General features: G+C 37.1%; 2 protein-coding genes across 3 annotated transcripts in view; one reads left to right on the top strand and one right to left on the bottom strand.

Moving 5' to 3' along the window:
• The window catches only part of LOC119542866 (uncharacterized protein C3orf14-like), a 75,390-nt gene extending 74,499 nt beyond the window's left edge, over positions 1 to 891 (bottom strand). The window contains exon 1 of the mRNA XM_037847481.1: positions 572 to 891. Within this exon, the coding sequence (XP_037703409.1) occupies positions 572 to 891 (320 nt within the window). The remainder of the gene's footprint in view (positions 1 to 571) is intronic.
• Positions 1 to 26,627, top strand: part of FAR2 (fatty acyl-CoA reductase 2) — a 211,036-nt gene that overhangs the window by 74,851 nt on the left and 109,558 nt on the right. The window lies entirely within an intron of this gene.

The raw sequence follows: 26,627 nt of genomic DNA, 5'->3' as shown, positions 1-26,627 counted from the left end.
GTGTCTGGAAAACCTCTGTTAGCTGGGAAGGCACATGGCTGGTGTCTGCTCCAAAGTTCTGGGTTCAAAATGGCTTTCTCCCAGGACGTTCCTCTCTAGGTTGCAGTTCCTCAAAAATGTCACTTTCAGTTGCTCTTGAGGTATTTGTCCTCTCTTAGCTTCTCCAGAGCAAAAGTCTGCTTTCAACAGCTATTTTCAAACTGTCTCTCATCTGCAGCTACTCTCTCAGCTTCTGTGCATTCTTCAAAGTGTCCCTCTTGGCTGTAGCAAGCTTGCTTCTTCTGTCTGAGCTCATATAGTGTGCCAGTAAACTAATCAAGGCCCATGCTGAATGGGCAGGGCCACACCTCCACGGAAATTATCCAATCAGAGTTATCACCCACAGTTGGGTGGGGCACATTTCCATGGAAACAACCTAATCTAAATGTTCCAACTTAATCCCCACTAATATATCTTCCCCCACAAGATTGCATCAAAGAACATGGCTTTTTCTGGGGGACATAATACATACAAACCAGTACATACGTGAACAATCTCAATAAAATTAAATTTAAAAAAAACAATAGGATATGGTGCTTTTCCTAAAAGAAACTTTTCCCATTTGGGAATATATTCTTCTACTGATGCCCAGTAATGAGTCTCAAGAGAAACCACCTCAGGCTGTGAAAGTGGATGAATCCTGGTTTGCAGAGATTTTTCTGCAGCTTCTATAACATTGACAAGACTAAGATTCCTGTTGTAAGCAGTCTCAGTTGCTTGCATCTGAGATGCCTTGTCCAGGTTTTGATCTCCAAATCTATTGTCCATTTGTTGAAGTATCATTAATGTTTGCGATACTATATCTTCATGTCTTTTAGAAAGGTGAATTTCTTGTGCAAACAAGGAAGTCATCTTTAATCAAAGCAGAGATATATGGTTTCTGTAAGTCCCGCCCTGCCCCAGGCTCTGCCAGGACTGTGCCAGCGCCAGGACCTAAACAGCACACTCTTAAGCAATCAGCGGGTCAAAGGAGAAATTGCAAGAGAAATTGGTAAATATCTGGACACAAATGAAGATGACAATACAACATATCAAAACCTATGGGATGCAGCCAAGGTGTGTTGAGAGGGAAATTTATAGCTCTAAATGCATACATAACAAGGAAAAAAGAAATAAAACCAAAGACCTAACTGAATAACTGAAGAAGCTAGAGAAAGAACAGCAAACTAACCCTAAAGCAAGTAGAAGAAGAGAAATAACAATGATTACAGCAGAAATAAATGATGCAGAGAACAACAACAAAACAATAGGATAAATAAAATAAAAGTTTATCTTTGAGAAGATCAAGAAGATTGAAAAATCCTTAGCTGGACTGGCAAAGTCAAAAAGAACGAATATCCAAATAAACAAAATCAGAAATGAGAGGAGGGTCATTATTATGGATTCTGAAGAAATTAAAAAAAAACATAAGAGGAAACTATGAACAACTGTACACCAACAAACTAGACAACTTGGAGGAAATGGATAATTTCCTGGAAAAACATGAATGACTTATACTGACTCAAGAAGTAATAGAAGACCTCAACAAACCAATCACAAGTAGAGATCCAGTCATCAAAAACCTTCATAGAAAGAAAAGCCCAGGGCCATATGGCTTCACAGCAGAATTTTACCAAACATTCCAAAAAGAAGTAATACCATTCCTGCTCAAACTCTTCCAAAAACTGAAGAAAAAGGAACACTACTTAACTCATTTTATGATGCTAAGATCACTCTAATACCAAAATCTGAAAAATATACTACAAGAATGGAAACCTACAGGCCAATTTCCCTAATGAATATAGATGCAAAAATTCTTAATAAAATACTTGCAAATCAAATCTAAAGGCAAATTAAAAGAATCATACACCATGACCAAGTGGGGTTACTTCCATGCACACAAGGGTGGTTCAACATAAAAAAAATCAATGTAATACAGCACAATAGCAAACTGAAAGGGAAAAATCATATGACCATCTCAACGATGCTGAAAAAGCATTTGACAAAATTCAGCATTCTTTTCTGATAAAAATATTCAAAAGGTAGGAATTGAAGAAAGCTTCCTCAATATGATAAAGGGCATAAATTAAAAACCCACAGCCAGCATGGTACTCAATGGTGAGAGACTGAAAGCCTTCCCCCTAAAATTGGGAATGAGACAAGTTTGCTCACTGTCACCACTATTATTCAACATTGTGCTAGATGTTCTAGCCAGAGGAATTAGGCAAGAAAAGAAATAAAAGTCATCGAAATCAGAAGGGAAAAAGTAAATTTTCCATTATTTGCAGATGACATGATTCCATATTTTGAAAATACTGAGAAATTGATGGCAAAGCTACTTGAGCTAATAAACAAATTCAGCAAAATGGTGGGATACAAGATTAATGCACAAAAAACAGTAATGTTTCTGTACACCAGTAATGACCCAACTGAAGAGGCAATCAAGAAAAGAATAATTCCATTCCCAATAGCAACTAAAAGAATCAACTATCTAGGAATAAACTTAACCAAGGATATAAAGGACCTCCACACAGAAAACTATGAAACTTTACTAAAAGAAATCAAAGAGAACCTAAATAGGTGGAAAGATATTCTGTGTTCATGGATAGGAAGGCTAAATCATTAAGATATCAGTTCTACCCTAATTGATCTATAGATTCAATGCAACACCATCAAAATTCTAATGACCCTCTTTGCTGACTTGGTAAAGCTAGTTATCAAATGTATTTGGAAGGGAAAGGGGCCTCAAATTGCCAAAACAATCCTAAAAAAGAAGAATGAAGTGGGAGGACTTACACTTCCTGACTTTAAAGCCACAGTGGTCAAAACAGCATAGAACTGGTACAAAGACAGAAATATTGATCAATGGAATTGAGTTGAGAGTTCAGAAATAGACCTGCAGATCTATGGTCAATTGACTTTTGACAAGGCCCCCAACTCCACTGAACTGGGATAGAATAATCTCTTCCAAAAATGGGGCTGGGAGAACTGGATATCCATATCCAAAAGAATGAACGAGGACTCCTACCTCACACCCAATATAAAAATAAACTCAAAGTGGATCAAAGAGCCATTACCATAAAATTCCTAGAAGATAATATAGGGAAACATTTTCAAGGCCTAGTAATAGGGGGTAGTTTCTTAGACCCTACAACCAAAACACAAGCAATGAAAGAAAAAAAAGAAGTAGCTAAATGGGAACTCCTCAAATCAAATGCTTCTGTACCTCAAAGAACTTTGTCAAAGAAGTGAAGAGGCAGCCAATTCAATGGGAGACAATATTTGGAAACCATATATCTGATAAGGATTGATATCCAGTATCTTAAAGAAATTCTACAGCTCAATGACAAAAGTACAAACATAATTATAAAATGGACAAAAGATATTGAAAGGCATTTTTCTGAAGAGGAAATACAAATGGCTAAAAAGCACATGAAAAAATGTTCATCTTCATTAGCTATTAGGGAAATGCAAATCAAAACCACAAAGAGGTATCATCTCACACTGTAAGAATGGCTGCCATTGAACAAACAGGAAACAACAAACAAACACTGGAGAGGATTGAAGAAATTGGAACACTTATCCACTGCTGGTGGGAATATATAATAGTACACCTGCTGTGAAAGACAGTTTGGCACTTCCTCAGAAAACTAAATATCGAGTTCCCCTATGACCCAGCAATTCCACTACTTGGTATATACCCAGAAGATCTGAAAGCAGGGAGATGAACAGACATTTGCACACTGATGTTCATAGCAGCATTATTCACAATTGCCAAAAGATGGAAACAATCTAAATGTCCTTCAACAGATGAGTGGATAAACAAAATGTGATATATACATATGATGGAATATACAGCAGTAAGAAGGAATGAGGTCCTGAAACATGTGACATGGATGAAACTTGAGGACATAATGCTGAGTAAAATAAGCCAGACACAAAAGGAGAGATATTGTATGAGTTCACTAATATGCACCCCCTAGATAATGTAAAATTGGAGTCTTAAAAAATATAAGGGCCCTATACATAGACAGAAACTAGAGAAGGGGGAGTGATTACCTAATATGTAGACTTGTTAATGAGGTTGAATTTAAAGGTATAGGAATGGATAGTGGTGATGATAGTTCATTAATGGGATGATATATAACAGTGCCATATTGAAGGCGAACATGAATGAAAGGGGTTGTTTAACGTCATGTATCTCACAGATTAGCACTACAAATATAAATAAGTTCTTGCATGATCTACTTCAAATGTATGACACTTGTACAAAGAGTTAATAACAGAGTGGTATATGGGAAAACCTACTTATTGCATGCTATGGACTATATTTCATAGGAATACCTTACTAATACCACACAAATACTACGGGTAAATAATTGGGAAGAGATAAGAGTTAGGGGGTGTTTTGGGTTATGATAATTGTCTAAAATTGAGAGTGATGATGATTGTACAACTAAGCATAACATGAGACATTATTTTGGATAATGTCTATGTGAAACTAGGGAACCCCTACTTAATAAGTCAAGCCCTTTGTTCTAGTTTGCTAATGCTGCTGGAATGCAAAACACCAGAAATGGATTGGCTTTTATAAAGGGGGTTTATTTGGTTACAAAGTTCCAGTCTTAAGGCCATAAAGTGTCCAAGGTAAGTCATCAACAATTGGGTACCTTTGCTGGAGGATGGCCAATGGTGTCTGGAAAACCTCTGTTAGCTGGGAAGGCACATGGCTGGTGTCTGCTCCAAAGTTCTGGTATCAAAATGGCTTTCTCATAGGACGTTCCTCTCTAGGCTGCAGTTCCTCAAAAATGTCACTCTTAGTCGCACTTGGGATATTTGTCCTCTCTCAGCTTCTCCGGAGCAAGAGTCTGCCTTCAATGGCCGTTTTCAAACTGTCTTTCATCTGCAGCTCCTGTGCTTTCTTCAAAGTGTCCCTCTTGGCTGTAGCTCCTCTTCAAAATGTGACTCACAGCTGCACTGAGTTCCCTCTGCCCATCAGCTCATTTATATGGCTCCACTGATCAAGGCCCACCCAATGGGCGGGCCAACACTACATAGAAATTATCCAATTAGAGTCATCACCCACAGCTGGGTGGGGCACATCTCCAAAGAAACACTCAAAAGAAATCTAATCAACACTGATAATGTCTGCCCACACAAGATTACAGCAAAGATAATGGCATTTGGGGGACACAATACATTCAAACTGGCACACACTTGATCTTGAAGCTTGCACTTATGAAATTACTTCTGTAAAGGGGAAGCTAAGCCTACCTATAATTATACCTGAGAGTCACTTCTAGAGAACCTCTTTTGTTGCTCAGATGTGGCCTCTCTCTCTCTAAGCCCAACTCTACAAATAAATTCATTACCCTGCCCTCTATGTGGGACTTGACTCCCAGAGATGAGCCTGGCCCTGGCATCATGGGATTGAGAATGCCTTCTTGACCAAACGGCAGAAAAGAAATGTAACAAAATAAGGTTACAGTGGCTAAGAGATTTCAAATAGAGTTGAGAGGCTTTTCTGGAGGTTATCTTATGCAAGCTTCAGCTAGATATTGCAAATTGCCACAGTGGGTCAAGCCCCACCAACAGTAGTCCTGAAAACCCTAAAGATTACCCAGGTCTCTATCTGAGGCTCTATAAAAGTCTCACTCACTAAGTTTATTTTTCAAAAACTTAAAACCTTCAGGTTGTTCCTATGCCAGATAAATCACAAAACCCAGAAGCACCAGGCTCTTCAAGAACATCAACCAGTTGCGTTCCCCTTCCCCATAATGCTGACACCCCTTTACAATATGAACAAGTTAAGATGGTCACTGCCCAGATATCCCTGAAGACTGAGACAGGGATCAGATGAGAGGGAGGATTAGCAACAGACAAGATAGGATTTAACAAAGGGTTACGAACACTAAATCTTCATGTAAATATATATTTTTTAAGTCTCTAGGGTATTAGAACAGATAGAAGGAAATAACTGAAATGGTGAAACTGTAACCCATATCATACTTTGAAATTTGCTCTATAACTACTTGTTATACAGTGCTTTGAAAGTTATCACTTTTCTGAATATGTATTTCACAAAAAAATGTTTAAAATAAATAAACATCTCCTGGTGAGCATATGGTGGCCATAATCCAGAAAAACAAAATACCGACTTTTTAAAAAGACAAGTGCCCTGGACCCCTAACTTCCTGCTTGCAGCCTCCTTTGATATTCAGCTACAGCTATAACTGCTATATCCTGAGACTTCTGAGACTTTCATGGGTCTTTGAGACTCTTTCAGGCCTTAAGGATGCCTTGTGTTTCCCCCTCTATGTGAGAACTTTTGCATTTGGCTACTATACCTTTCATTCCCATAGGTTCTGCCATTTGTTTTTTCAAGCATATGAATTCTTCCTTATGGTCATCCAGTATCTTCTTTACATCCTTCACCTCTTTTGCCATATTTTCCCTCAACTCATTGATTTGATTTTTGAATTGATTTAGCATATTTGTTTGAAGATCTTTAGTTAGTGGTTTCAACTCCTGTATCTCATTTGAAGTGTAAGTTTGTTCCTTTGACTGGGCCATATCTTCATTTTTTTCTAGTGTGATTCATAATTTTTTGTTGTCTAGGCATCTGGTTTCCTTGATTACCCCAGTCAGATTTTCCCAGACCAGATGGGCACAGGTCTCAGGAAGAGGGTGTAATCAGTATCAGGTTTCCCTAATGATGAGACCCACTAGGTTTTCAGACTTTCCTATGAGGCCTCTAGACTTTGTGCTTTTCCTATCCTGCCCAGCAGGTGGCACTTGTCAGTACATAGCTCCTGACTGGTGTAAAGAGGTGCATTGCCTTTAATTCTCAGGAGACCCTGTCTCTGCCAGGGGCTGAGAGTGTCAGAAGCCAAGGTTAAGCTGTTTCTGCCCCTCACCCCCACCTCCAGACCCTAGGGTCTGAGTTCTTTGAGGGAGGGCAGCTACTTTAGCTGGGCCCCACCTACCCCTTTTCTTAGGGAAGATAAGCCTTTTAGGGATTTATCTCCTACACTTGACTTTTTCCTTTGAGTCTCTATCTTGGGTCAACACTGACAACTGAAAATGCCGGAGGCTGTCTCTAATGAGCTACTCAGAATCAGAAATTAAAAAAAAAAAAAAAAAGGAAGAAAGAAATCCCTTTTTCAGAGCCAGCCCCCATTTCCCTGTTACCAATCAAGAACCAGAGTTGGTGCCCAGTTCCATGTGCTCCTTTTCTTGGGACACAGTAGTACAAATTCATTAATTAAAACCACAATTGGAGCTTCGTTGAGCTACCTTCCCTTCCTCCTAGAAGACTGCTCCTTTTTCCCACAGGGAAGTCTTCCAACTCTGCCTGCCATGCCAGTGGGGGAGGGGTGCTAGCTCCACAGTTTGAGGAGCTTGACTTACGGTTCTTATGCTGTGATCTCAGCTGTTCCACCCATTACAAACTAGTGTATGATTTTTGTCTGGTCACAGATGTCCCCCAACAGTTGTTCCAGACTATTTACTACTTGTTCCTGGCTATATGCTAGTTGTTCCAGAGGACTAAATTCCACACCTCCCTATGCCACCATCTTGCCTGCCTCCTATTCCTTCATTTTTGATGCCTACTATGTGCCAGGCAGTGTCCTACTTGCTGGTGAAACCGAAGTAATGAGGCACATGGTATTCTTCCTCTCACGGAGCTTAGGTTATATGAGAAGAGCTACTCTAGAAATCAAATAAATGAGTGACATAGATGATAAAAATAGGTGATTTAACAGAAGATGACCAGGCAGCTTAGAGAGTTATATCAGTGCATGGTCAGAGAAAGCATCTTGAGATGCTGAAAATTTGAGCAGAGACTAAAACATAACAAAAGAATCTGTCATGTACAGATATGATGTGGCATTCAGAGAAGAGCAAGTGGAAAGGTTCTCAGGCAGAAATGAGCTTACGATGGTCAAGGATCAGAAAGGTGATCAGAGGGCTAGAGTATAATCATGTGAGGAAGATGGATATGAAATGAGAGCCAGTTCTAGTAGGGCCGCTAAGTATGATGAGGAGTTTGAATTTTATTTGATTAATGAAAATGGGAAAATGCTTCCAATTTAAATATGCTGACTATGACACAAGAAGTTGTATTAGTTTTAAAAATAACAGACTATACACCTTGTCCTCTAGTGTGCTAATAAAGAATTAGGAACAAAGAAAGAGAAAAGTAAATAAAAGATGTAGAATTTTTTTTATAAGAAAATGGTCAAATAAGATCAAGATATATTGATGCTATATTTGGTATGCCACCTTTGGTAAGGTTCTATAGACATAGGCCTCTTTAATTTATACATTATTTTTGATACAGAAACTGAACAAATAATTTAAGAAATGTACCTAATAAAGAAAACAAAACCTCAGTTCTCTTGGATACAATTATTTAGATGCTAGGAAAGATAAAATCAGTTGTCAATGTGTCCTTTTAGGTAAACTCACTGTCTTAATTTTGAGGATGTCTACAATGATCCATGAATTCCTCAAAATTGCTTTGAGATAATTATCATTTAACTTTTTATAATCCAAACCACAAACTTTATCTTGGTTCCACTGTCAACAAAGCCTAGTACAGTTATACTCTGCTTACAGTTAAATAAAATTAATGTATCAGTCTATAAACCAAGAAAGGTAATCATTAAATGCAATGACTATGTAAATGTACAAATTATAAGAGTATAAAACCGATTCCCTCACTCTTGTTGAGTTTGAGTTCAGAGAAGGTCTTTAACTGTGCAACTACAGCCTTGTTAATCCCTCTTACTCCTCCTAGAGCTAACCAGTGAAATCTTCCTCAGCCCTCTTGTCTGAGATGTGGCTTACCAACTTGCACTGTAGGCTCAGGTAAACTTAACATCACTAATTGAATTCTCTGGAATCCTGAATAAGCAAGCTATTACTCATCTCTTCAGCTTCTGACAGGATTGTTACAATTCCCAGAGTGTTAAGAGATAATTATTCTAGAAATTATCTTAGAAACATCCTCTGACATTGTCTAACTCTAGGCTACTTGGTGGTAATTTTCTTCATAGAAGTCTTTACAATAGCTCTCCTTCAGCATCCTTATTCAGAATGTTTCACCCAATGACTGTTATATTGTGTGTGGTGCCTTCAAGAATCCTGTCCAACACTGTAATGTTTTTATGCAACCAATAACTTCCTCCCCTTTTCCTGTTGCCCCTTAAGAGATCTGGTCACACACAGTTAACAGAGTAGATGGAGATCTGGGGTTTTTAGACTCTGGGAAGTTCTTATTGCCTTCATTGTGTATAGCAGAGGCTACTTTGAGAGCAGTTTATTTTAAGCTTGACTCAGAAAGAGAAACTGATACTAAAATTTTAATTCAACCTCAACACAGTTTAATTCCTGGTTGGATTGAAGTGACCAACCTCTCACCTTAACTGCCCAACAGAGGAAAGGACATGCTATCTCTGGAGAAAGCCATATTTACTCCTGTCTTTATGGTTCTTTTAAAAACAATGTTCCAGCATAAAATAAAAAATTATGAGATAGGAAAATGTGACCAATAGTCAAGAGAAAAAATAGTCAATAGAAGCAGACCATAGAAGACTCAGATCTTGGAATCTATAGCAAGCTCTTTAAAATATTTGCAATGGTTATTTTAAAGAAATTAAAGGAGAAGAAATGCAAAATGGATTAAAAGATGCAGAATTTTAGATAAGAAATTGGATCTCTTAAAAGAAGAGAGAGAGAGAGAATATTAAATGTATACTTTAGAATTGACTGATAAATTATCCAAAATTAAGAATGGGCATACTGTTCACAAAAGGAAAAAAAAAAGTCTGTCAACTCATGATATATTAATAGAAATTATCCATACTAAAGCATGGAGAGAAGAAAAGAATTAAAGATAAAACTGAACAGAGAATGAGAAGCAAGTGAGACAACACCAAGCAGTCTAACATATGTATTACTGAAGTCCTGAAAAGAGAGGGAAAAGAATAAGACAGAAGTATTTGAACAAATATCACCAAAAATTTTACAAAACTGATTTAAGAAACCAACTCACATATTAAAACCTCTTAGCTAATGTCAAATAAAACCACACCTAGCAAATTGCTGTAGACAAAGATAAAAGAGAAAATTCTTAAAAAGCAACTAGAAGGGAAAAAGGCATCACATTCCTGAAAACCACAATAAAAAATGGCTGAGTTTTCCTCAGAAAAAAACAGAAGCAAGAAGATAATGGAAAGGCATCTTTAAAGTGCTGAAGAAAACAACTGCCAGCTTAGAATTCTATACCCAGAGTAGGAACTATTATTACTGCACAGAGTTGATATGAGGATTAAAAGAATCACTTAGAACAGTATCTGACACATAGTTACATTATTTTATTGTTACATAAAATAAAAAATACACTGTCATTGAGAATGTAAATTGCTACAATTCCTCCTGAAAAACACTGTCAGGACCCTTTAAGTGTCATATTATTTGATCCAGTGAGAAATATATCACAGAAAATAATCTGAAGTGTAGGTAGTCTTATGGGGGGAAAGGTGTATATATAAAGTAGCCCATAACTGGAAATAATCCAACATCCAATAATAAAATAGATGACTAGAATGTAATCTCCATGAAGGCAAGAACCTGGCTGTCTTCTTCACCGTGAGATTTCTAGTGCCTAGTGCAGTGCCTGGCACTTGGCTTACAATAAATATGTGTGAAATGAAGAGAACTAAATTAAAGTGATCCATACATTCAGCAATTAAAATTATCCTTACATGGATTTTCAAATAACTTATAGGAAAGTTTATGATACATCTTAATGCAAGGCAAAAAGTACAAAATTAAATGTTGAGTATGGTTTGAAAAGATACATAGGAAAACAGAATGGAAAGAGACATACAAATATGCATACTATGAGTATCTCATACTTTCCTAGAAGCATGAACCATTAATATTATTATTCATATTATTAAAAACAGGACAACCCTGATAGATGGTATGCTCCATAAACACAGGAACTTTGTTTAATTCACTGCCATAGCTCAACACCTAGAACAGTAACAGAGTAATCAGTAAATTAGCACATTACCACGGATATGAGAAACTTTTTCCTGATAACAATGCAAAATGTATGTATTGAAACTCTGAGTAGACAAGAAAGGAAAAGAGAAAGAACAATTTAAATTTAGACCAATTTAAATCCTGAAGAACTGAAGTTGTATTATTTGCATAACTACAAGTAATTCTGCAAATGCTTATATCTTGGTGCAGATATCAGCTTTCATCTTCAAAAGACCCCAGGGAGGCATGTAATGGCATCATTTGTTTTCCTTTTTCCTAAAAGTGTTACTATTTCTCATAATCCAAATAAAGAAAACTATTTTTTTCCTTTTTGAGATTGAAAAATTGGATGAGAGAGAAGCATTCGAGCCATGTTTAGAAACCAAGAAGTCCACAGCTTTTAGGAGTAAATCTTTTATTATGGTACTTACTACTCATTACAAAACAAGGGCGTTTTAGAGCTATAGGGGTACTTAGAGATCCTTACCTCTGCACATTAAATAAGTGAGGAAATTGAGTCCACGGAGGTCACAGTGCTAATTAGAAGAAGAGGTAGAGCTAGAACCCAGGCTTTTTTCTGATATTCAAGGTTCATTTTTAATGGGCTGAGGCTTGGCAGTTTTTTGTTAGAGGCCTCCCTTACTTTCTCCATGCAGACCCTCCTTTATTAGATTTTTCTTGCTAATGGATGTCTGATATAGATTTAGATCAAAAGCAGAATCAAAACACTTTCTGGGAATAAAGTGGAAGGCTTATTTCTTACTATATATTGGAAGCTATATGAACCCTAAGGGTGAATTTCTTTGCACACATAGGAAAGATTTTTAACTTGCAGTAATCCTAAAGGGAAGTAGTTTGTTCTCACAAATAATTTGCTACATTTTAATTTAAACAATGGCTTTGACATCAGCATGGAGAAATCTGTAACTTGAGTTCAAAATCAAGGACTTTTTACTGTTTATAAATGATTCCTTCATGAAAATGGTGATTTATCTCTTTAAAAAAACAAGGGACAAAAGTCATTTTTGATGACTAGTGTAAGTACACATTTTTTCTCCATTCATATCATTTCCTCTCTCTAACCTCCTTTCCATCTCCTAATTAGGATTTCTAGACTCTGACTGCCATATTTTGAAAACTAAGGGATTGTTTTCAGTTGGAAAAATATAAATCTCATAATTGCTTATTAATTTCTTCTCTTCTAGTACACATATTCAAGCTGAGATAAAATTTAAACACTTTAAATACTCCCATATATTTGGTGTCTTTTTTGTATTTCCAGCTTGTCAAATTATTGTGGACACTTTATTTCCTGCTTAATGGTCTAACTCATTGCCAGTTTTCCCCCACAATTTATCTTGAGACCAGAAAGACTACTGTATCCCTAGAGTGACATATGTTATTGTTACCACCACTTATAGAAAATGAGTTTGCTTTAGGGTCAACTTGAAAAGAACCTTCGATTTTAAATGGGACAAACAATTACAGATGATGCCAGGGGTAGTATGTTAAATGTTTTATTGTTTTTCACACCACCATCATAAGAAAATCTGCCTGAGAATCATAAATGCTTCCAATTTTTAAAATTTTTTTCCATTGCCCTTTGTAGAGATTTACTCATATTTCACCATGGCTATATTTCATTGTTTCAAAAATATTTCTAAATTTGGATTCACCCACTTCTAAGGCCCAATTTAAAATCCTAGAGATACTGTACTAGTCTTTTTATAACCCTGAAAATAATCTCCATCATTATTCATAATGCTTTTATATACAAGTGACACTAGCTGTCTTCGTCAGAACAAAATCTTTTAGCAGAACTGCATACAGTGTCAATTTGTTCCAAATGAAATCTAGGAAATCTTATCACTCTCAGAGGATGATGATACTATTGGGGATATTTAAATTGTGCTTACAGTTTTCTGAGCATTGTCCTGAATCATTTACAGAAATTAATTCATTTAGTCCTACAACAACATGAGGACATTCTATTAACATCTGCACCCAAATATTACAGACAGAAACTGAGCCCCATAGCAGCTACAAAACTTGTCCAAAGTTACACAATTAAGATGTGTCAGGGTTGAGATTAAAACCTAAGCAACTGAAGTGACGTCATCAACATGACTTCTCTCCAGAGAGTCCACGAAAAAACAGACGATTCTGAATTGTTTGAAGCTCTGGAGGAGGATATAGACTGGAGATTCTCTGCAAATCCCGAATTGAAGGAAGAGAAGAAATATCAAGTAGGAATCTTCTGTCCCAGACCAGCCAGACTTCTCCCCTTCCCCTCACTTGGTCTCCGTGTAGGAAAGGTGCAGAATCAGCAGATGGGACCCCTCCCACCATGGACACAGACTACGAAATCTCTCACAGCAATAAGACATATCCCTACTGTTTGAAGACCCGGGGAAAAGGGGAAGACATTTCAAGGCCAAGGTCAGTGAGGGACAAAGAGACTGAGAAAATGTGGGCAGAGACTCTGATTCAAGCCCTGGGTCTGAAAACCCTTCCCCCATCCTTGAGGGAAGCAGTGACTGGTGGCCATTTCCTTGCCTTGGAGATGGTTGGAGTACTGGGTCAGCTGACGGAGTACTTTGCCAAGATGGAGCCCCACACTGAACCAGATTTTGGCTGGCAAAGTCAGGGCATAGGAATCCTGCGATTTCAGCCCACTTATGTAGATGCAGCCTGTACAACTTTTGAGGTCAATTAAGTTACAGAACAGCGCCATCTGCAGGACAGTCTGGAAGGTGCAAGGGAATTGAAAAACTTGAAAAGATGTCCCAGACCCTTTCTTAGGACCACAGGAGCTGGTCTACACATGCTGTATGGAAACCTGGCCCTGTTTTGGCTGAGAAATACAGAAGACCCAACTGTTAAAGCAGGGCTCTAAAACAAACCCAGGTCTTGCTGTGTATTAGTTAGGGTTCTCTAGGGAAACAGAATCAACAAGAGATATCTGTAAATATAAGATTTTATAAAAATGTCTCACACAACTGTGGGTATGCATGAGTCCAAATTCCATAGGGCAGCCAGCAAACAGGCAACTCCGATGAAGGCGTTTGATGAACTCCTCAGGCATTGAATTGGCAACTCCAAAGAAGGTGTTCAGTGAACTCCTCAGGAAACACTTTGCCAGCTAGCTGAAGAAGAAGTGAAGGTTCTCTCTCTTTCTTCCTTAAAAGTCTTCAACTGATTGGATTAGGTCCAGCTGATCGAATCATCTTATTTCAGAGATACACCTTTTATTGATGTAATCAGTCACAGGTGTAGTCAATTGACTAATGATTTAATAAACCAGCCTTCTGGTTTATTAACCAGCCACAAATGTCCTTGCAGTAATGATTAGAACAGGGCTTGCTTGACCAGACACCTGGACATCATCACTGGCCAAGTTGACACATAAGCCTAACCATTACATGCTGGCTGGCAGAAAGCAGTGCACCATTGGAAGCCAGCAGATTTGCATTACCACACACAGTGAACTTGCTGGGGTGCCCAGTGCCTACTTCCTATCCCCGTGGCAGGCCACAGTGGGAACCTGGTTTGGGGGATAAGATTAGGGGTCAGAGCCAAGCTGACAACTGGCCAGCAAGAGAAACAAAGAAAAGGCAGAGATCAAAGACAACCAATAAGAAAACCCTGGGCAAAAGAGAGAAAACAACCTCAGAATAAACTAATCAAGAAAATCAGATGCTTAGGCATCAAAAAATCACAAGCTACACCAGGAAACATGGAGATACGGCCCACTCAAAGGAATAAACTAACACCTCAACTGAGATTCAGGAGTTGAAAGAACTAATTAAAGATCTTCAAACAAATCTTCTAAATCCAGTCAATGATTTGAAAGAAAAAGTGACAAAAGAGATGAAAGATTTAAAAAAAGCACTGGGTGACCATAAGGAAGAATTCTTAAACTTTAAAAAAACAAATGGCAGAACTTATGGAAATGAAATGCACAATAGAAGAGATGAAAAACACAATGGCCACATACAACAGCAGACTTGGAAAGGTAGAAGAAAGGATCAGTGAACTAGAAGACAGGACATCTGAAATCCTACACACAAAAGAACAGAGAGGGAAAAGAATAGAAAAACATAAGCAGGGTCTCAAGGAACTGAATGACAACATGAAATGCATGAATATACATGTTATAGGTGTCCCAGAAGAAGAGAAGGGAAAGGGGGTAGAAGGAATAATAGCAGAAATAATCAATGAAAATTTCCCAACTCCTATGAAAGAGATAAAATTACAGGGCCAAGAAGCACAATGTACCCCAAACAGAACTGATCCAAATAGACCTACTCCAAGACACTTACTAGTCAGATTTTCAAATGTCAGAGATGAAGAGAGAATTCTGAAAGCAGCAAGAGTAAAGCAATCCATCACATACAAGGGAAGCTTGATAAGATTAAATGCTGATCTCTCAGCAGAAACTAGGGAGGTGAGAAGGCAATGATATATTCAAGATACTGAAAGAGAAAAACTGCCAACCAAGAATTCTATATCTGGCAAAACTGTCCTTCAGAAATGAGGGAGAGTTTAAAATATTTACAGATAAACAGACACTGAGAGCATTCATGAAGAGGAAACCTCCTCTATAAGATATACAAAAGGGAGTGCTACAGACAGATCTGAAATGACAGGAGAGAGAGGTTTTGAGAAAAGTGTAGAAATGAAGATACCAGGAGATAGAAAGAGGGTAGAGATGAGGCATTTGATGCTGAAGGAGTATACAATGTTCAAGAGGACTGATTTTATAGATCCAGAAATGGATAGCTAATTAAAGATCTTCAAACAAATCTTCTAAATCCAGTCAAATATTGTAAGCATAATATTGTAAGTTGCCTAATTACATAATATTGTAAGTAGCATAATATTGTAAGTTGCCTAATATTGTAGCATAATATTGTAGCATAATATTGTAAGTTGCCTAAACAAAGATGACTGTGAGTACAGTTTAAAGAGGAAGGTTTAGGGTATGTATGACACCAGAAGGAAAAAAGATAAAGATTGGAACTGTATAACTTAGTGAAACCTATAGTGGTCAATGATTGTGATTAAATGTACAAATATAAGAATGTTTTTACATGAGGGAGAACAAATAAACGTCAACTTTGCAAGGTGTTGAAAATGGGATGGTGTTGGGAAAAAAATACAATAAATGCAAACCAGAGTCTATAGTTAACAGTAACATTGTACTAAGCTTCCATTAATTTTAACAAAGTCAATATACTGAAGCTAAACGTCTAAAGAGGGGGATATAAGGGAGAGGTATGGGATTCTTGGCATTGGTGTTGTTGTCTTACCTTTTTATTGTATTTTATTTTATTTTTATTTTTTATTTTCTTTTTTTTGGTCATTTTTTTTCTTTTTTCTTTTTTCTCCCCTTTCCCTTTCTTTGCAGAAGAAATGGAAGTATCCTCATATAGATTATGGTGGTGAAGGAATAACTTCATATATGGGAAATGGTGTTTTAAAATTTCAACTTCTGTGTGAGACCAAAGGAAGAGTTGTTTATTTGGTACAAAATCTATATATTCTGTAGCACAGTATATAGTTTAACTTGTACAGTCAGTTTATTCAAACATCATGATTACATGGAACTTTGAAAAGGGAGTGAGATCTGGTTGGCTTGTACAGGTTTGTGTGAAGCCCCAATACATCCCAGAGTAAATGTGGCAGAGAATACAAATGTATTTGCAAAGCCCCCTTGAGGGATAGGGGAAATAAATGGAAATATTAAACTTCCCCACCTGGCGAAGTACTGATATTTTCACAAGCACTGGGGACTACCAATTTAGAAGGCCAAGCACTCAACCTTGGGGCTTGCCGTTATGAAGCTTGTTACTGCAAAGGAGAGCCTAAGCCTACTTATAATTGTGCCTAAGAGTCGCCTCTAGACAACCTCTTTTGTTGCTCTTTTGTTTTGTGGCCTCTCTCTCTAAGCCAACTCTGAAGGTAAACTCACTGCCCTCTCCCCTACATGGGTGTAAATCTCTCTGGCAACACAGAACATGACTCTTAGGGATGAAGCTGAACCTGGCATCAAGGGGTTGAGAAAGGCTTCTTGACAAAAAGGGGGAAGAGAAATGAAACAAAATAAAATCTCAGTGGCTGAGAAATTTCAAATGGAGACGAGAGGACATTCTGGAGGTTATTCTTATGCGTTATTTAGTTATTCCTTTTTAGTTTTTAGTATATTGGAATAGCTAGAAGGAAATAATTGAAACTGTTGAATTGCAACACAGTAGCTTTGATTCTTGAAGATGATTGTATAACTATATAGCTTATACTGTGTGACTGTGTGATTGTGAAAACATTGTGGCTCACACTCCCTTTATCCAGTGTATGGAAAGATGAGTAGAAATATGGGGACAAAAAGTAAATGAATAATAGGGAGGGATGGGGAGGATAGGATGTTTTGGGTCTTCTTTTTTGCTTTAATTTTTATTCTTATTTTTTTTGCGGTATTGAAAATGTTCAAAAATTAATTGTGGTGATGAATGTATAACTGTATAATGGTACTGTGAACAATCGATTGTAAACTTTGGATGACTGTATGGTATGTGAATATATCTCACTAAAATTGAATTTAAAAAAACCCTAAGCAACCTACTTTTGAAGATATTGCTCTTCATCACTGTGCATTCTTGCCTCTGTAAAATCTCTTCCCCTCCCTTTCCACAAGTGAATGCATAATACTGGGAAATGGGTAAAGGGGAAGTAGATGGACATATATTTAGCAAAGTCCATATATTTTCAAACATTCCTTGCATTCAGAACTCCTTATCTCCAGCACCTAGTGCAGTGCTTAAATGAATGACTGAATGAATTATGAGACAAGTGCATATTCATTTCATGATTACCAAAGAGGTAACCTAGTTACACTTCTCAAACTCTGGTATACCAAGGGCTGCAGTGGCAACAATTTAGGAGCCAAGGGCATTACCTGTGTTTCACAATTCAAAGGTGATTGCAGTAGTTCATGGAAAGGGCAGCCCACAGAATCTGCCAGTTTCAACTGGGAGTGAGCTAGATCTGAGGCATAGGGATATAATACTGCCATAAGCTGAGACCTCGCCACTTCCCTGATGAAAGGTTGCTGGTTTTAGGGTACTGTGGGAGCAACTTAGACTTAAGTTTTAATTCTTTTCTATTTCCTACTCAGCTCTTATTCCTCCTACCTTCTGGTCCTAGAGAAACTTGAAACCAGAGAGAAATAAGCCAAAAAAATTAAGAGAAAAAAGCAACAGACCAAATCCCAGATATTGCTAAAGCCATTAGTAGAAATGGAGTTCTGACAAGCTGAATGAGTCTTGGAGTGAGAGACTGGTGTTTTCACTCATTTACACTTTTCCTTGGTCATGGTCTCCACCATAGTTCAGCAGAACTCATTTATCTTAAAAAAAATCAATGACTAATTTCCTGTGAAGCAGAATCAAGAAATCTGCAATGTTCTATGTTGGTTAAAAATGAATATTTGTTTCACTTTGTGTTGTGAAGTACAAGACAAATAATCATTGCAAGTTATTTAAACACTTGAATGAAGAAAATTGCTTTTTAACTATGACTGCTTGACATGAAATGCTGAACTCATTGGTAGGGAGGGGAGGAGACGGTGATGGTTGTTGTCAGCCTCTGAAATTCAATTTTGTCCTGGTATGTGCATCACCAAATGTCACTTTGGCACATCTGGTGCAGATTTATAGTCTAAGAGTTTTCATATGAGATGCAAACATAGATTGAAGTAGAAGAGAATTTTAGAGCCACAGAGAAGATGATATTTCAATTGCATTTGGTCATTTTATTGAATTTGCCTTAAAAAATCCATTAAAGAAAAGAATTTAATATTCATATTCAGAGCAGAGGTTATAAATTCCAGCTCGTGCCTGACAACAGACTTTTTTTTTCATTAAATATTCAACTCCAATGTACTCAGAAGGCTATTTGTTCTGTTAGGTATGCAGAATTGAAAGAGAGACCATTCCATAAACATTTCACCTTTATTTTTTTTATTTCCCCTACTGGCTTCTCCATGGGATATGTTTAAGCACTAAACATACCAAATTAGTTGATTTATTAGACTTAAACAGTGTTTTTAAAAGATGTTAATTCTGTATTTAAATTTCAAGGTAGAATTAGTACAATAGTTTGAAAGATGTATGACTATATAGAATATTCAAAGTTTTCCCAAGTGAATGCTTAATTGTCTTTAGTCCTATCTTGCAGCAAAGGGGTATAAAAATAATGTTAGATCTGTTGGGAAAGTCGCTTACCTTCTTTTAGCCCCAGTTTTCCTATCTGTACTAATCATACCTAGCCACAAGAAGTAATAACTATTGTTATTATTATTACTTTTATTGTTAATGATCAAAGGTTACAATTAGAGGACAACTCCACTTACATATACTCTAAGCGATTAGCATATATTTTGTTTTCCAGTGGGAAAATTGAATGAAGAGGCTATGGAATGATCTGTAATACTGTTCCAGTGGAGAGTATCTCAAAGAAGGATCAGGGCTCATGCAGGCCCATCTGGCTACCCAATAAGACAGGAAGATAAATGCTATGGAAACTCCAAGATAAACAGTCAGCAAAAGTTAATGAAGGCAATCACATTCTCCCTAGACTGCAGCTGACATAACTTTCCTCAGCAGATGATGTTACTGCACCTTGAGTCACTTCAGGGACTCACCGTGTTTCAGTTACAAAAATTATTGCAGCTCTCCTTATTTCCAAACTGAATGACATGTGGAAGTGAAGGTGCATGCGCTGTGCCCTAGAGAATAGTTAGTGAGGGGCATTTTAATATTTTCTTTTAGGAGGAAACAGACCCTAGAGACAACATTCCAAAGTTCAACTTCCTGATCTTCCTCCTTCTACTATTGGACCTGCTTAAGTTATTTAAGCTCTCTGGGCTGAGATTCCTCATTTGTTACCTCATGGAATTGTAAGCATTATATAAGAAAATAATAGCAAGGTGCATGGGACACTGTCAGCACGATAGTAAATGCTCAATAAATGTTAGTGATCCTTGTTATTTCTTTTGTTGAATGAAATCTTTACAGCAAAGCTAGACATCATCCTTGTTTCCTAATGAGTTTCCTCCCTATGAGTGAATTTGACTTAAAGTAAAGGAATTGGGTAAAAGGGGTATTAAAAGTCTTTTTTTCCAAAATCCACAGAGAAGCCTCCATACTTGCTTCATTTATTAATAGCATAGGATCTAAGAATTGTCTTCAGATTTAAACAATTGCTCTTTTCATTTTAAGAGTGAAGATTCTCAAAGTATTGAGATAAGATCTTTTGTTACTAAAATACTCTGCAGTTAGTTAATTAGCCTATTAGTAAAAGTTGACATGCAGTTTTTGTTCTGGGAAAGAAAAAGGTTTAAGCTGTAGGAGTTTCCTTTCCAAATTATTCTGGAAACACAAACCCATTATGATGATGAGTTACTTCCAAAATGAAATTCTTATACATATGAAATCATTTTGATTCAATATTGTGGAATAGACATTTATTTTTATAATTTCCTGCCCGTCTTATTAGAGAGTTTGGATTGATATAGATACAGATAGATAATTTTCCCAATTTTATCATTCCACCTTTAGTTGGAGCCTCTGTGTGGAGCCTCTGAATTCCTATAACCAATTTTGTGGTAATAGTGTATAACACCAGTGAGTTCTTCTTTCAGAGCAAAATGGGGTCCTTTGGGAAGATGGAGAAAACCTAATGGAGCATCATACAAATGCATGATAATATGGTATATTTGAAGGAATGTAGAACACAATATTTCTTGAAAACTTACAATCTTTTAAAACAAAATTGTAAAATAAAATCCTAAGCAAATGTCACTTTAGCCCTTTATAAGAGGGTTCTTTAATTATTTTGGTGAGGAATGAGCAATTTGTGGAGGCACCCAAATTTCTGTAGGGCACACTCTGTGCTAGAAGGTAATTGTAACAAATTTGGCTCTTCAGTGGCTGAGAGGCAAACATTTTCTTTAAGGCATGTTAATGGGCAATTTCAAAAGAAGTTATTAAAGAAAGTTGAGAAGGGGATTTAAAGGAAATAGAAACATTATAACAAATACCTGTGAAACAACATATTAGAAACTTATAAATATACATGGATTATGGTCCCTGATATGATATTTTATCTACTCAAGTCTTGACAATTACTATGTATTTTCATCTTTCATCTTTCATCTTTCTAAGGAACAATGAAAAATGAATGGGTAATTTTAAAATATGAGAAGTAGGTCCCTTTTCTTTTATAATTTGCTTCTCTATTGAACAGAGACTCTTTGGAGTTACAGCATTCACCCCAAGGTTTTTTGTATTATCTTTCTTGCCAATTTTTCTGTTACATAAGATATTACAACAGATTGACTTCAGGTAGTCTTATCTGATATTAAGCAATTTTTTTTAGAACACTATGAAATAAGTGACCCCTCTAGACAAATTTCTTCATTTTTAATGTTCAGGATGATGATCTCTAAGTACCCCTCTAGCTCTGTAACTCCCTTGATTTGTAACGAACATCCCATTAGGACACTGTAGCTATTTGAAATAAAGGTTGTTGATTCTTTCAGTGGTCAGTAGGGTGTTCAGCATTCTCCTACATCTCAAACCTTTAGACATCCTTTTTGTAGGTCATGTCATCTGATTATTATTCTACCTGATATCACTGCCATCCATCAATATCTTGATTATTTCTGCATATTCTTTCATAGCTTTGGCACCAGGGACACCAACTTCCTTTTCACTCCAAATCCTGCTATGTCTATGTAGAATGATCCAACAAATACATCCACACCCCCAACCTCTTTGGTCTGCTCAATTCCAATAATTTTCAGGTCCACTCCTCATTGGTAACTATTCCCAAGGCTACATCATGGACCCTGTCACCCGGAGTTGTTTCAACTCTGGAATCCTGAATTTCAATCACTCATGTTCTGACAATAATCTTCTATTGTCAAGTTGAAGCTTTCTGTGTTATCATTACCACACTTATTATTTGACTCATCCAGTTCTCCAGGCCTTTGCCTCCATTTTCTCCCAATCTATAAGTCCCCTGCTGGCTTTATTTTCATCCCTAACCAACCTAGGCTACATACTTTTTATTCATTCGCCTAAACCAATTTCTTAAACCATACACTCAATCCTCTTACTACCTTCCATACCTCACCTCCAGAATGCAAGTTCTGGAAAAACTCTAATTTACAGCTTTTCCACACTTGTCCTGTCCATGCACCACCAAGCACAGCTGTTGGAAACTGCACACTCATGCGGATTGAGCCACTAATAATATTCATTTTGGCTATAACCTCAGTCTTGCTCACAATATACTTCTGCCTGCCCTGGCTATTTCCCTTGCACAGTACTCAAAATGGCTCCTTCACTCCTTCACCATCCTCCTCAAACCCACTGTGATGGTTAGGTTCATGTGTCAACTTGGCCAGGTGATAGTACCCAGCTGTCTGGTCAAGCAAACACTGGCCTAACAATTGCTGTGAGGACACTTGAGGCTGGTTAATAAACCAACAGGCTGGTTTATTAAATCATCAGTCAATTGACTGCAGCTATGACTGATGACTCACCAAAGGGCATGCCTTCCAGAATGAGAGAATGCAATTGGCTGGATTTAATCCAATTAATCAGTTGAAGACTTATCAGCAAGACAGACAGAGGACCTTCACTTTTTCGGCTGCCCAGTGAAGCATTTCTTGAGGAGTTCGTCGAAGTTGCTGGTTCATTTCCTGAGGAGTTCATCGAACACGTTCGTCAAAGATACCAGTTCATTTCCTGAGGAGTTCGTTGAAGTTGCTGGTTCATTTCCTGAGGAGTTCATCGGACATCTTCCTTGGAGTTGACAGTTTGCTGACTGCTCTACAGAATTTGGACTTGTGCATACCCACAGTTGCATGAGTCACTTTTACAATTTGATAGTCAGAGACACCTCTCACTGATTCGGTTTCCCTAGAGAAACCTAACTAATACACCCACTAACCCACAATTTTCCATGTCATTTTCAGGAAATAAAATTTCTCCTCCTAATTCAAAATAAAATAGGAGTCGTAAGACAGGGGCTCTGTCAATTTATCCCCACCACCAAGGGTAAACTGCACAATGTCAGCTTCCTTTTATCCACCTTGCCAAAAAACACATATCTGCACACATTTATTTGCATTTACATCAAATATTATTATATGTCTCTCCTCCTGTCAAGGATTAATTCTTACACTTGGCTCTGAATCTCATTTATTCCTTCTTTTGGGGGGACTTCTGTTAATTTTTCTTCCTCTTTACTTTATCCATAGCTCTTCCTCTCTAACGGTTTTTTTTTTCAATCAGTATGAAACATGCTTAAGGCTCTCTCATATTCAAAATAATAAATAAAACAAAACAAAAGCTCTTTCAACATGCTATCTCCTTCTTCCCTGCAGAGTCTAGCTTCTGGGGAAAGTTATCTTTCCACAGTCTTTCCACAGCTTCACTTCCTTTTCAATATTCACTCCTTATGGTCTCATCTCAAACTCAGTATGACAAAATCTGAACTGATGGCTTTGCCCTAGCCTTTTGATTTGCTTTTTCATAAATGGTACCACCAACTATCCAGTCAGTTGCCTAAGCCAGAACCTCAGAACCTCTTTCTCCCTCACCCAATCATTTATAAAGCCGAATACAATATACCTCTGATATTTCCAAAACCCATTTACTTCTTTCCATCTCAGATCTGGCACTGCCACCATCATCCTTTCAAACCTGGGTTGCAGCCATAGCTTCCTTCTCTGATCTCCTAACTCCTCCAGTCATTGAGATTCTTTTCCATTCTTCACATAAGAGTGAACTTTAAAAAACTCAAATGCCATTCTTCCACGTAAACCTTTCAATGACTTACCCTCTTAATATACCTTATAAAGCCCTCCACCCTTATTTTGTGCCCCTCTCCCCTTCACACTCGAAACTGTTTTCTTGACTGCAGCGGATCATCTCACCTGGAACCCATGGTACATGCTGTTATCTATACATGAAAAGAAGTACCTTTTCTCTGTCCCTCTCTGCCTGGCTCAAGACTACTCATTCCTCAGTCCTCAGCGTAAACATCTGTCCCTCAGAGAGGCCTCCCTTACTCTTTTACTGGATTAAGTCCTCCTGGTATGTTTCCATAGCATCCTGTCATTCCTCTATCATGATACTTATATTTTATTGCAATTACTTGTTGAATGGATATTTCTCCCATAAAATGTAAGCTCAACAACAGCACTTACATATGCTTACTATGTGACAAACATTGTTCTAAGTTGTTTTACTTGTATTGATTCATTTAATCCTCACAACTTTTATTTCTATTTTACAGAGCAGAGATCACATTACCTTCTTCACTACTACTATTACCCTGTGCCTGGCACATAGTGGGCACACAATAAATTCTTGTTGAATGAATGAATAAATGAGTGGTTCTATAGTATTTAGGCAGTAGGAAAGATGTTCATAGAGGAGCTAGGTAAGATTGATAGACTAAAAATAAGGTCCCTGAATCAGGATGATAGAATAAATAGTGGTTGGAATTGCTTAAGTGAAGATTAGAAAATCTCATTACATTTTCACTGTAGTACAGGCTGGGAATGCAATTTTAGCAGCTTTGTAAGTTGTGGAAATGTAACCTTATGCATCTCTCATATGTTTCCACAACTTATTCACCTGAAAATTGGCTATTACTAAGTCACTTGTTTTAATTAGTCCAGAAGTGAGTAGTCATCCAAGAGACACACTGAGAAGTCTAAGCTATGGAAGAAAATAAATCTTTGGCAAATGTACATTTACCAATGGCTAGGCTTTGTTGTCTTGGAATAAACCTGGAAGCCAAGCTAGAACCTTTCATTGCACATTACCTTTCTGGAGTCAGTTCCATCATCATTACTGGGCATCTACAATGTGCAAGACAGGCAGCTATACCAGGTGCTATGCCGAGCTCTGGGGAAAAAAATGTGGTGTGAGGAAATTAGACAAGGGTTATATTTTTCTCAGGAAATAAAGTACTGCAAGACAACAGCACATTGCTTTTCCAATAATTTTAGTGAGTTCTGAGGTAAAAAATAGGAACCTTCCTTTTCTGGAGTCAACATGACAATTTGAGAGGCATGGCTATTAAAATAGATGTGTTTTTGTTACTAGAGCTTTAATGTCCAGTAAAAATTGTCCTTATCTTCTTGAAGTAACAAAGTAGTACACCGTGAACCAAAGAAGGGGAGCCAGGACATAGCTGACAAAACCAAAGATGTTGGTTCCTTCTGTATCTCTGTGCCGTAGTTTCTGGCTTGGGAAACAACAAAATTGCCCAGACTTTTGAAATATAGAGCAACAGGGCATGGACCATATTAAACTCCTGATATGTTTCATCCTTAGCTTTAACTAAATCAGTTAAAGTCAGTTGGATTGGTCATGAAAAAAGACATTTCTATCCCTTGCTAATCATTAGCTTCATCTAAAATATAAAGAAATTTTTTTTCTGCATTCCTATATAAAAAAATCTAAGATGTTATTTGCCTTTTTCACTGTGTTGACATTTATACTAATGATACAAAAGCACTTAGCAGAATCAAGGCAGCATCAAACTGTACTAGCATTCTTTGTATTCTTCAACCAACAGACATTCAGAGTAAAACAAACAAACAAACAAAACCCAGCCAGTTTCACTTAAGAATGTCCTTGAAGAATCAGTAAAACATAGTTGAACCCTTGTGTACGTCTTTAATATTTTATGTGATGAAACGGAAAGTACATATAAAGAACTGCTGCATACCAAACTAGGATGGTTGTCTCAAAGAAAAGCACTTATGTGATTGAGTTGTGTGCTGAACTAGCCAGTTTTTTCACAGAATACCATTTTTACTTGAAAGAATGACTGATAGACAAATAACAGTTATTTAGCAGACATTTCCTCAAAATGAACAAAGTGAACCTGTTACTTCAAGAAAAACTTACAGGATTTGTTTTCAGTGAAAAAAAATTGAGCTTTCAGATGAAAATTAGAGTTTAGAAAACTTGCATCAGTCATTATGAGCTTGATGGCATGACCAATACTTAAAGATTTTTCCTGCTGAGATTGGTGTGGTATTAAGAAATGTGATTTTTAAAAACATGATGTAACAAAATGTGTCAACATTTTGAAGATCGGCATAACTGAGTGAACTGATATTTTACAAATGACCAATGCATGATGTTATAAAATTATGATAAAGTTTTGCACAAGTAAAAAATCCATCGAAAGAGCAAGGCAGATCAATGGATTTTAATGTAACAGAATAGGAATAGTTCTTTCATATGGTTTCATACTTCATTTTAAAGTATGAACTACCATTTTTCAGATTTTAGTAAAATATCAAAAAAGAATATCCACAATCACCTGAAGGGGCTATTGAAGTACTCTTCTCTTTTCCTACTACACATCTGTGTAAAGCCAATTTTTTTTCATGTATTCCACAAAAAACAACATATATCAACAGACTGAATACAGAAGGAAATATGAAAATCTAGTTG

Source organism: Choloepus didactylus, chromosome 8 (genome assembly GCF_015220235.1).
Source record: "Choloepus didactylus isolate mChoDid1 chromosome 8, mChoDid1.pri, whole genome shotgun sequence".
Lineage (NCBI taxonomy): Eukaryota > Metazoa > Chordata > Mammalia > Pilosa > Megalonychidae > Choloepus > Choloepus didactylus.
Note: the sequence above shows the minus strand (reverse complement) of the source record. Positions and strands in the feature narration are given on the sequence as shown.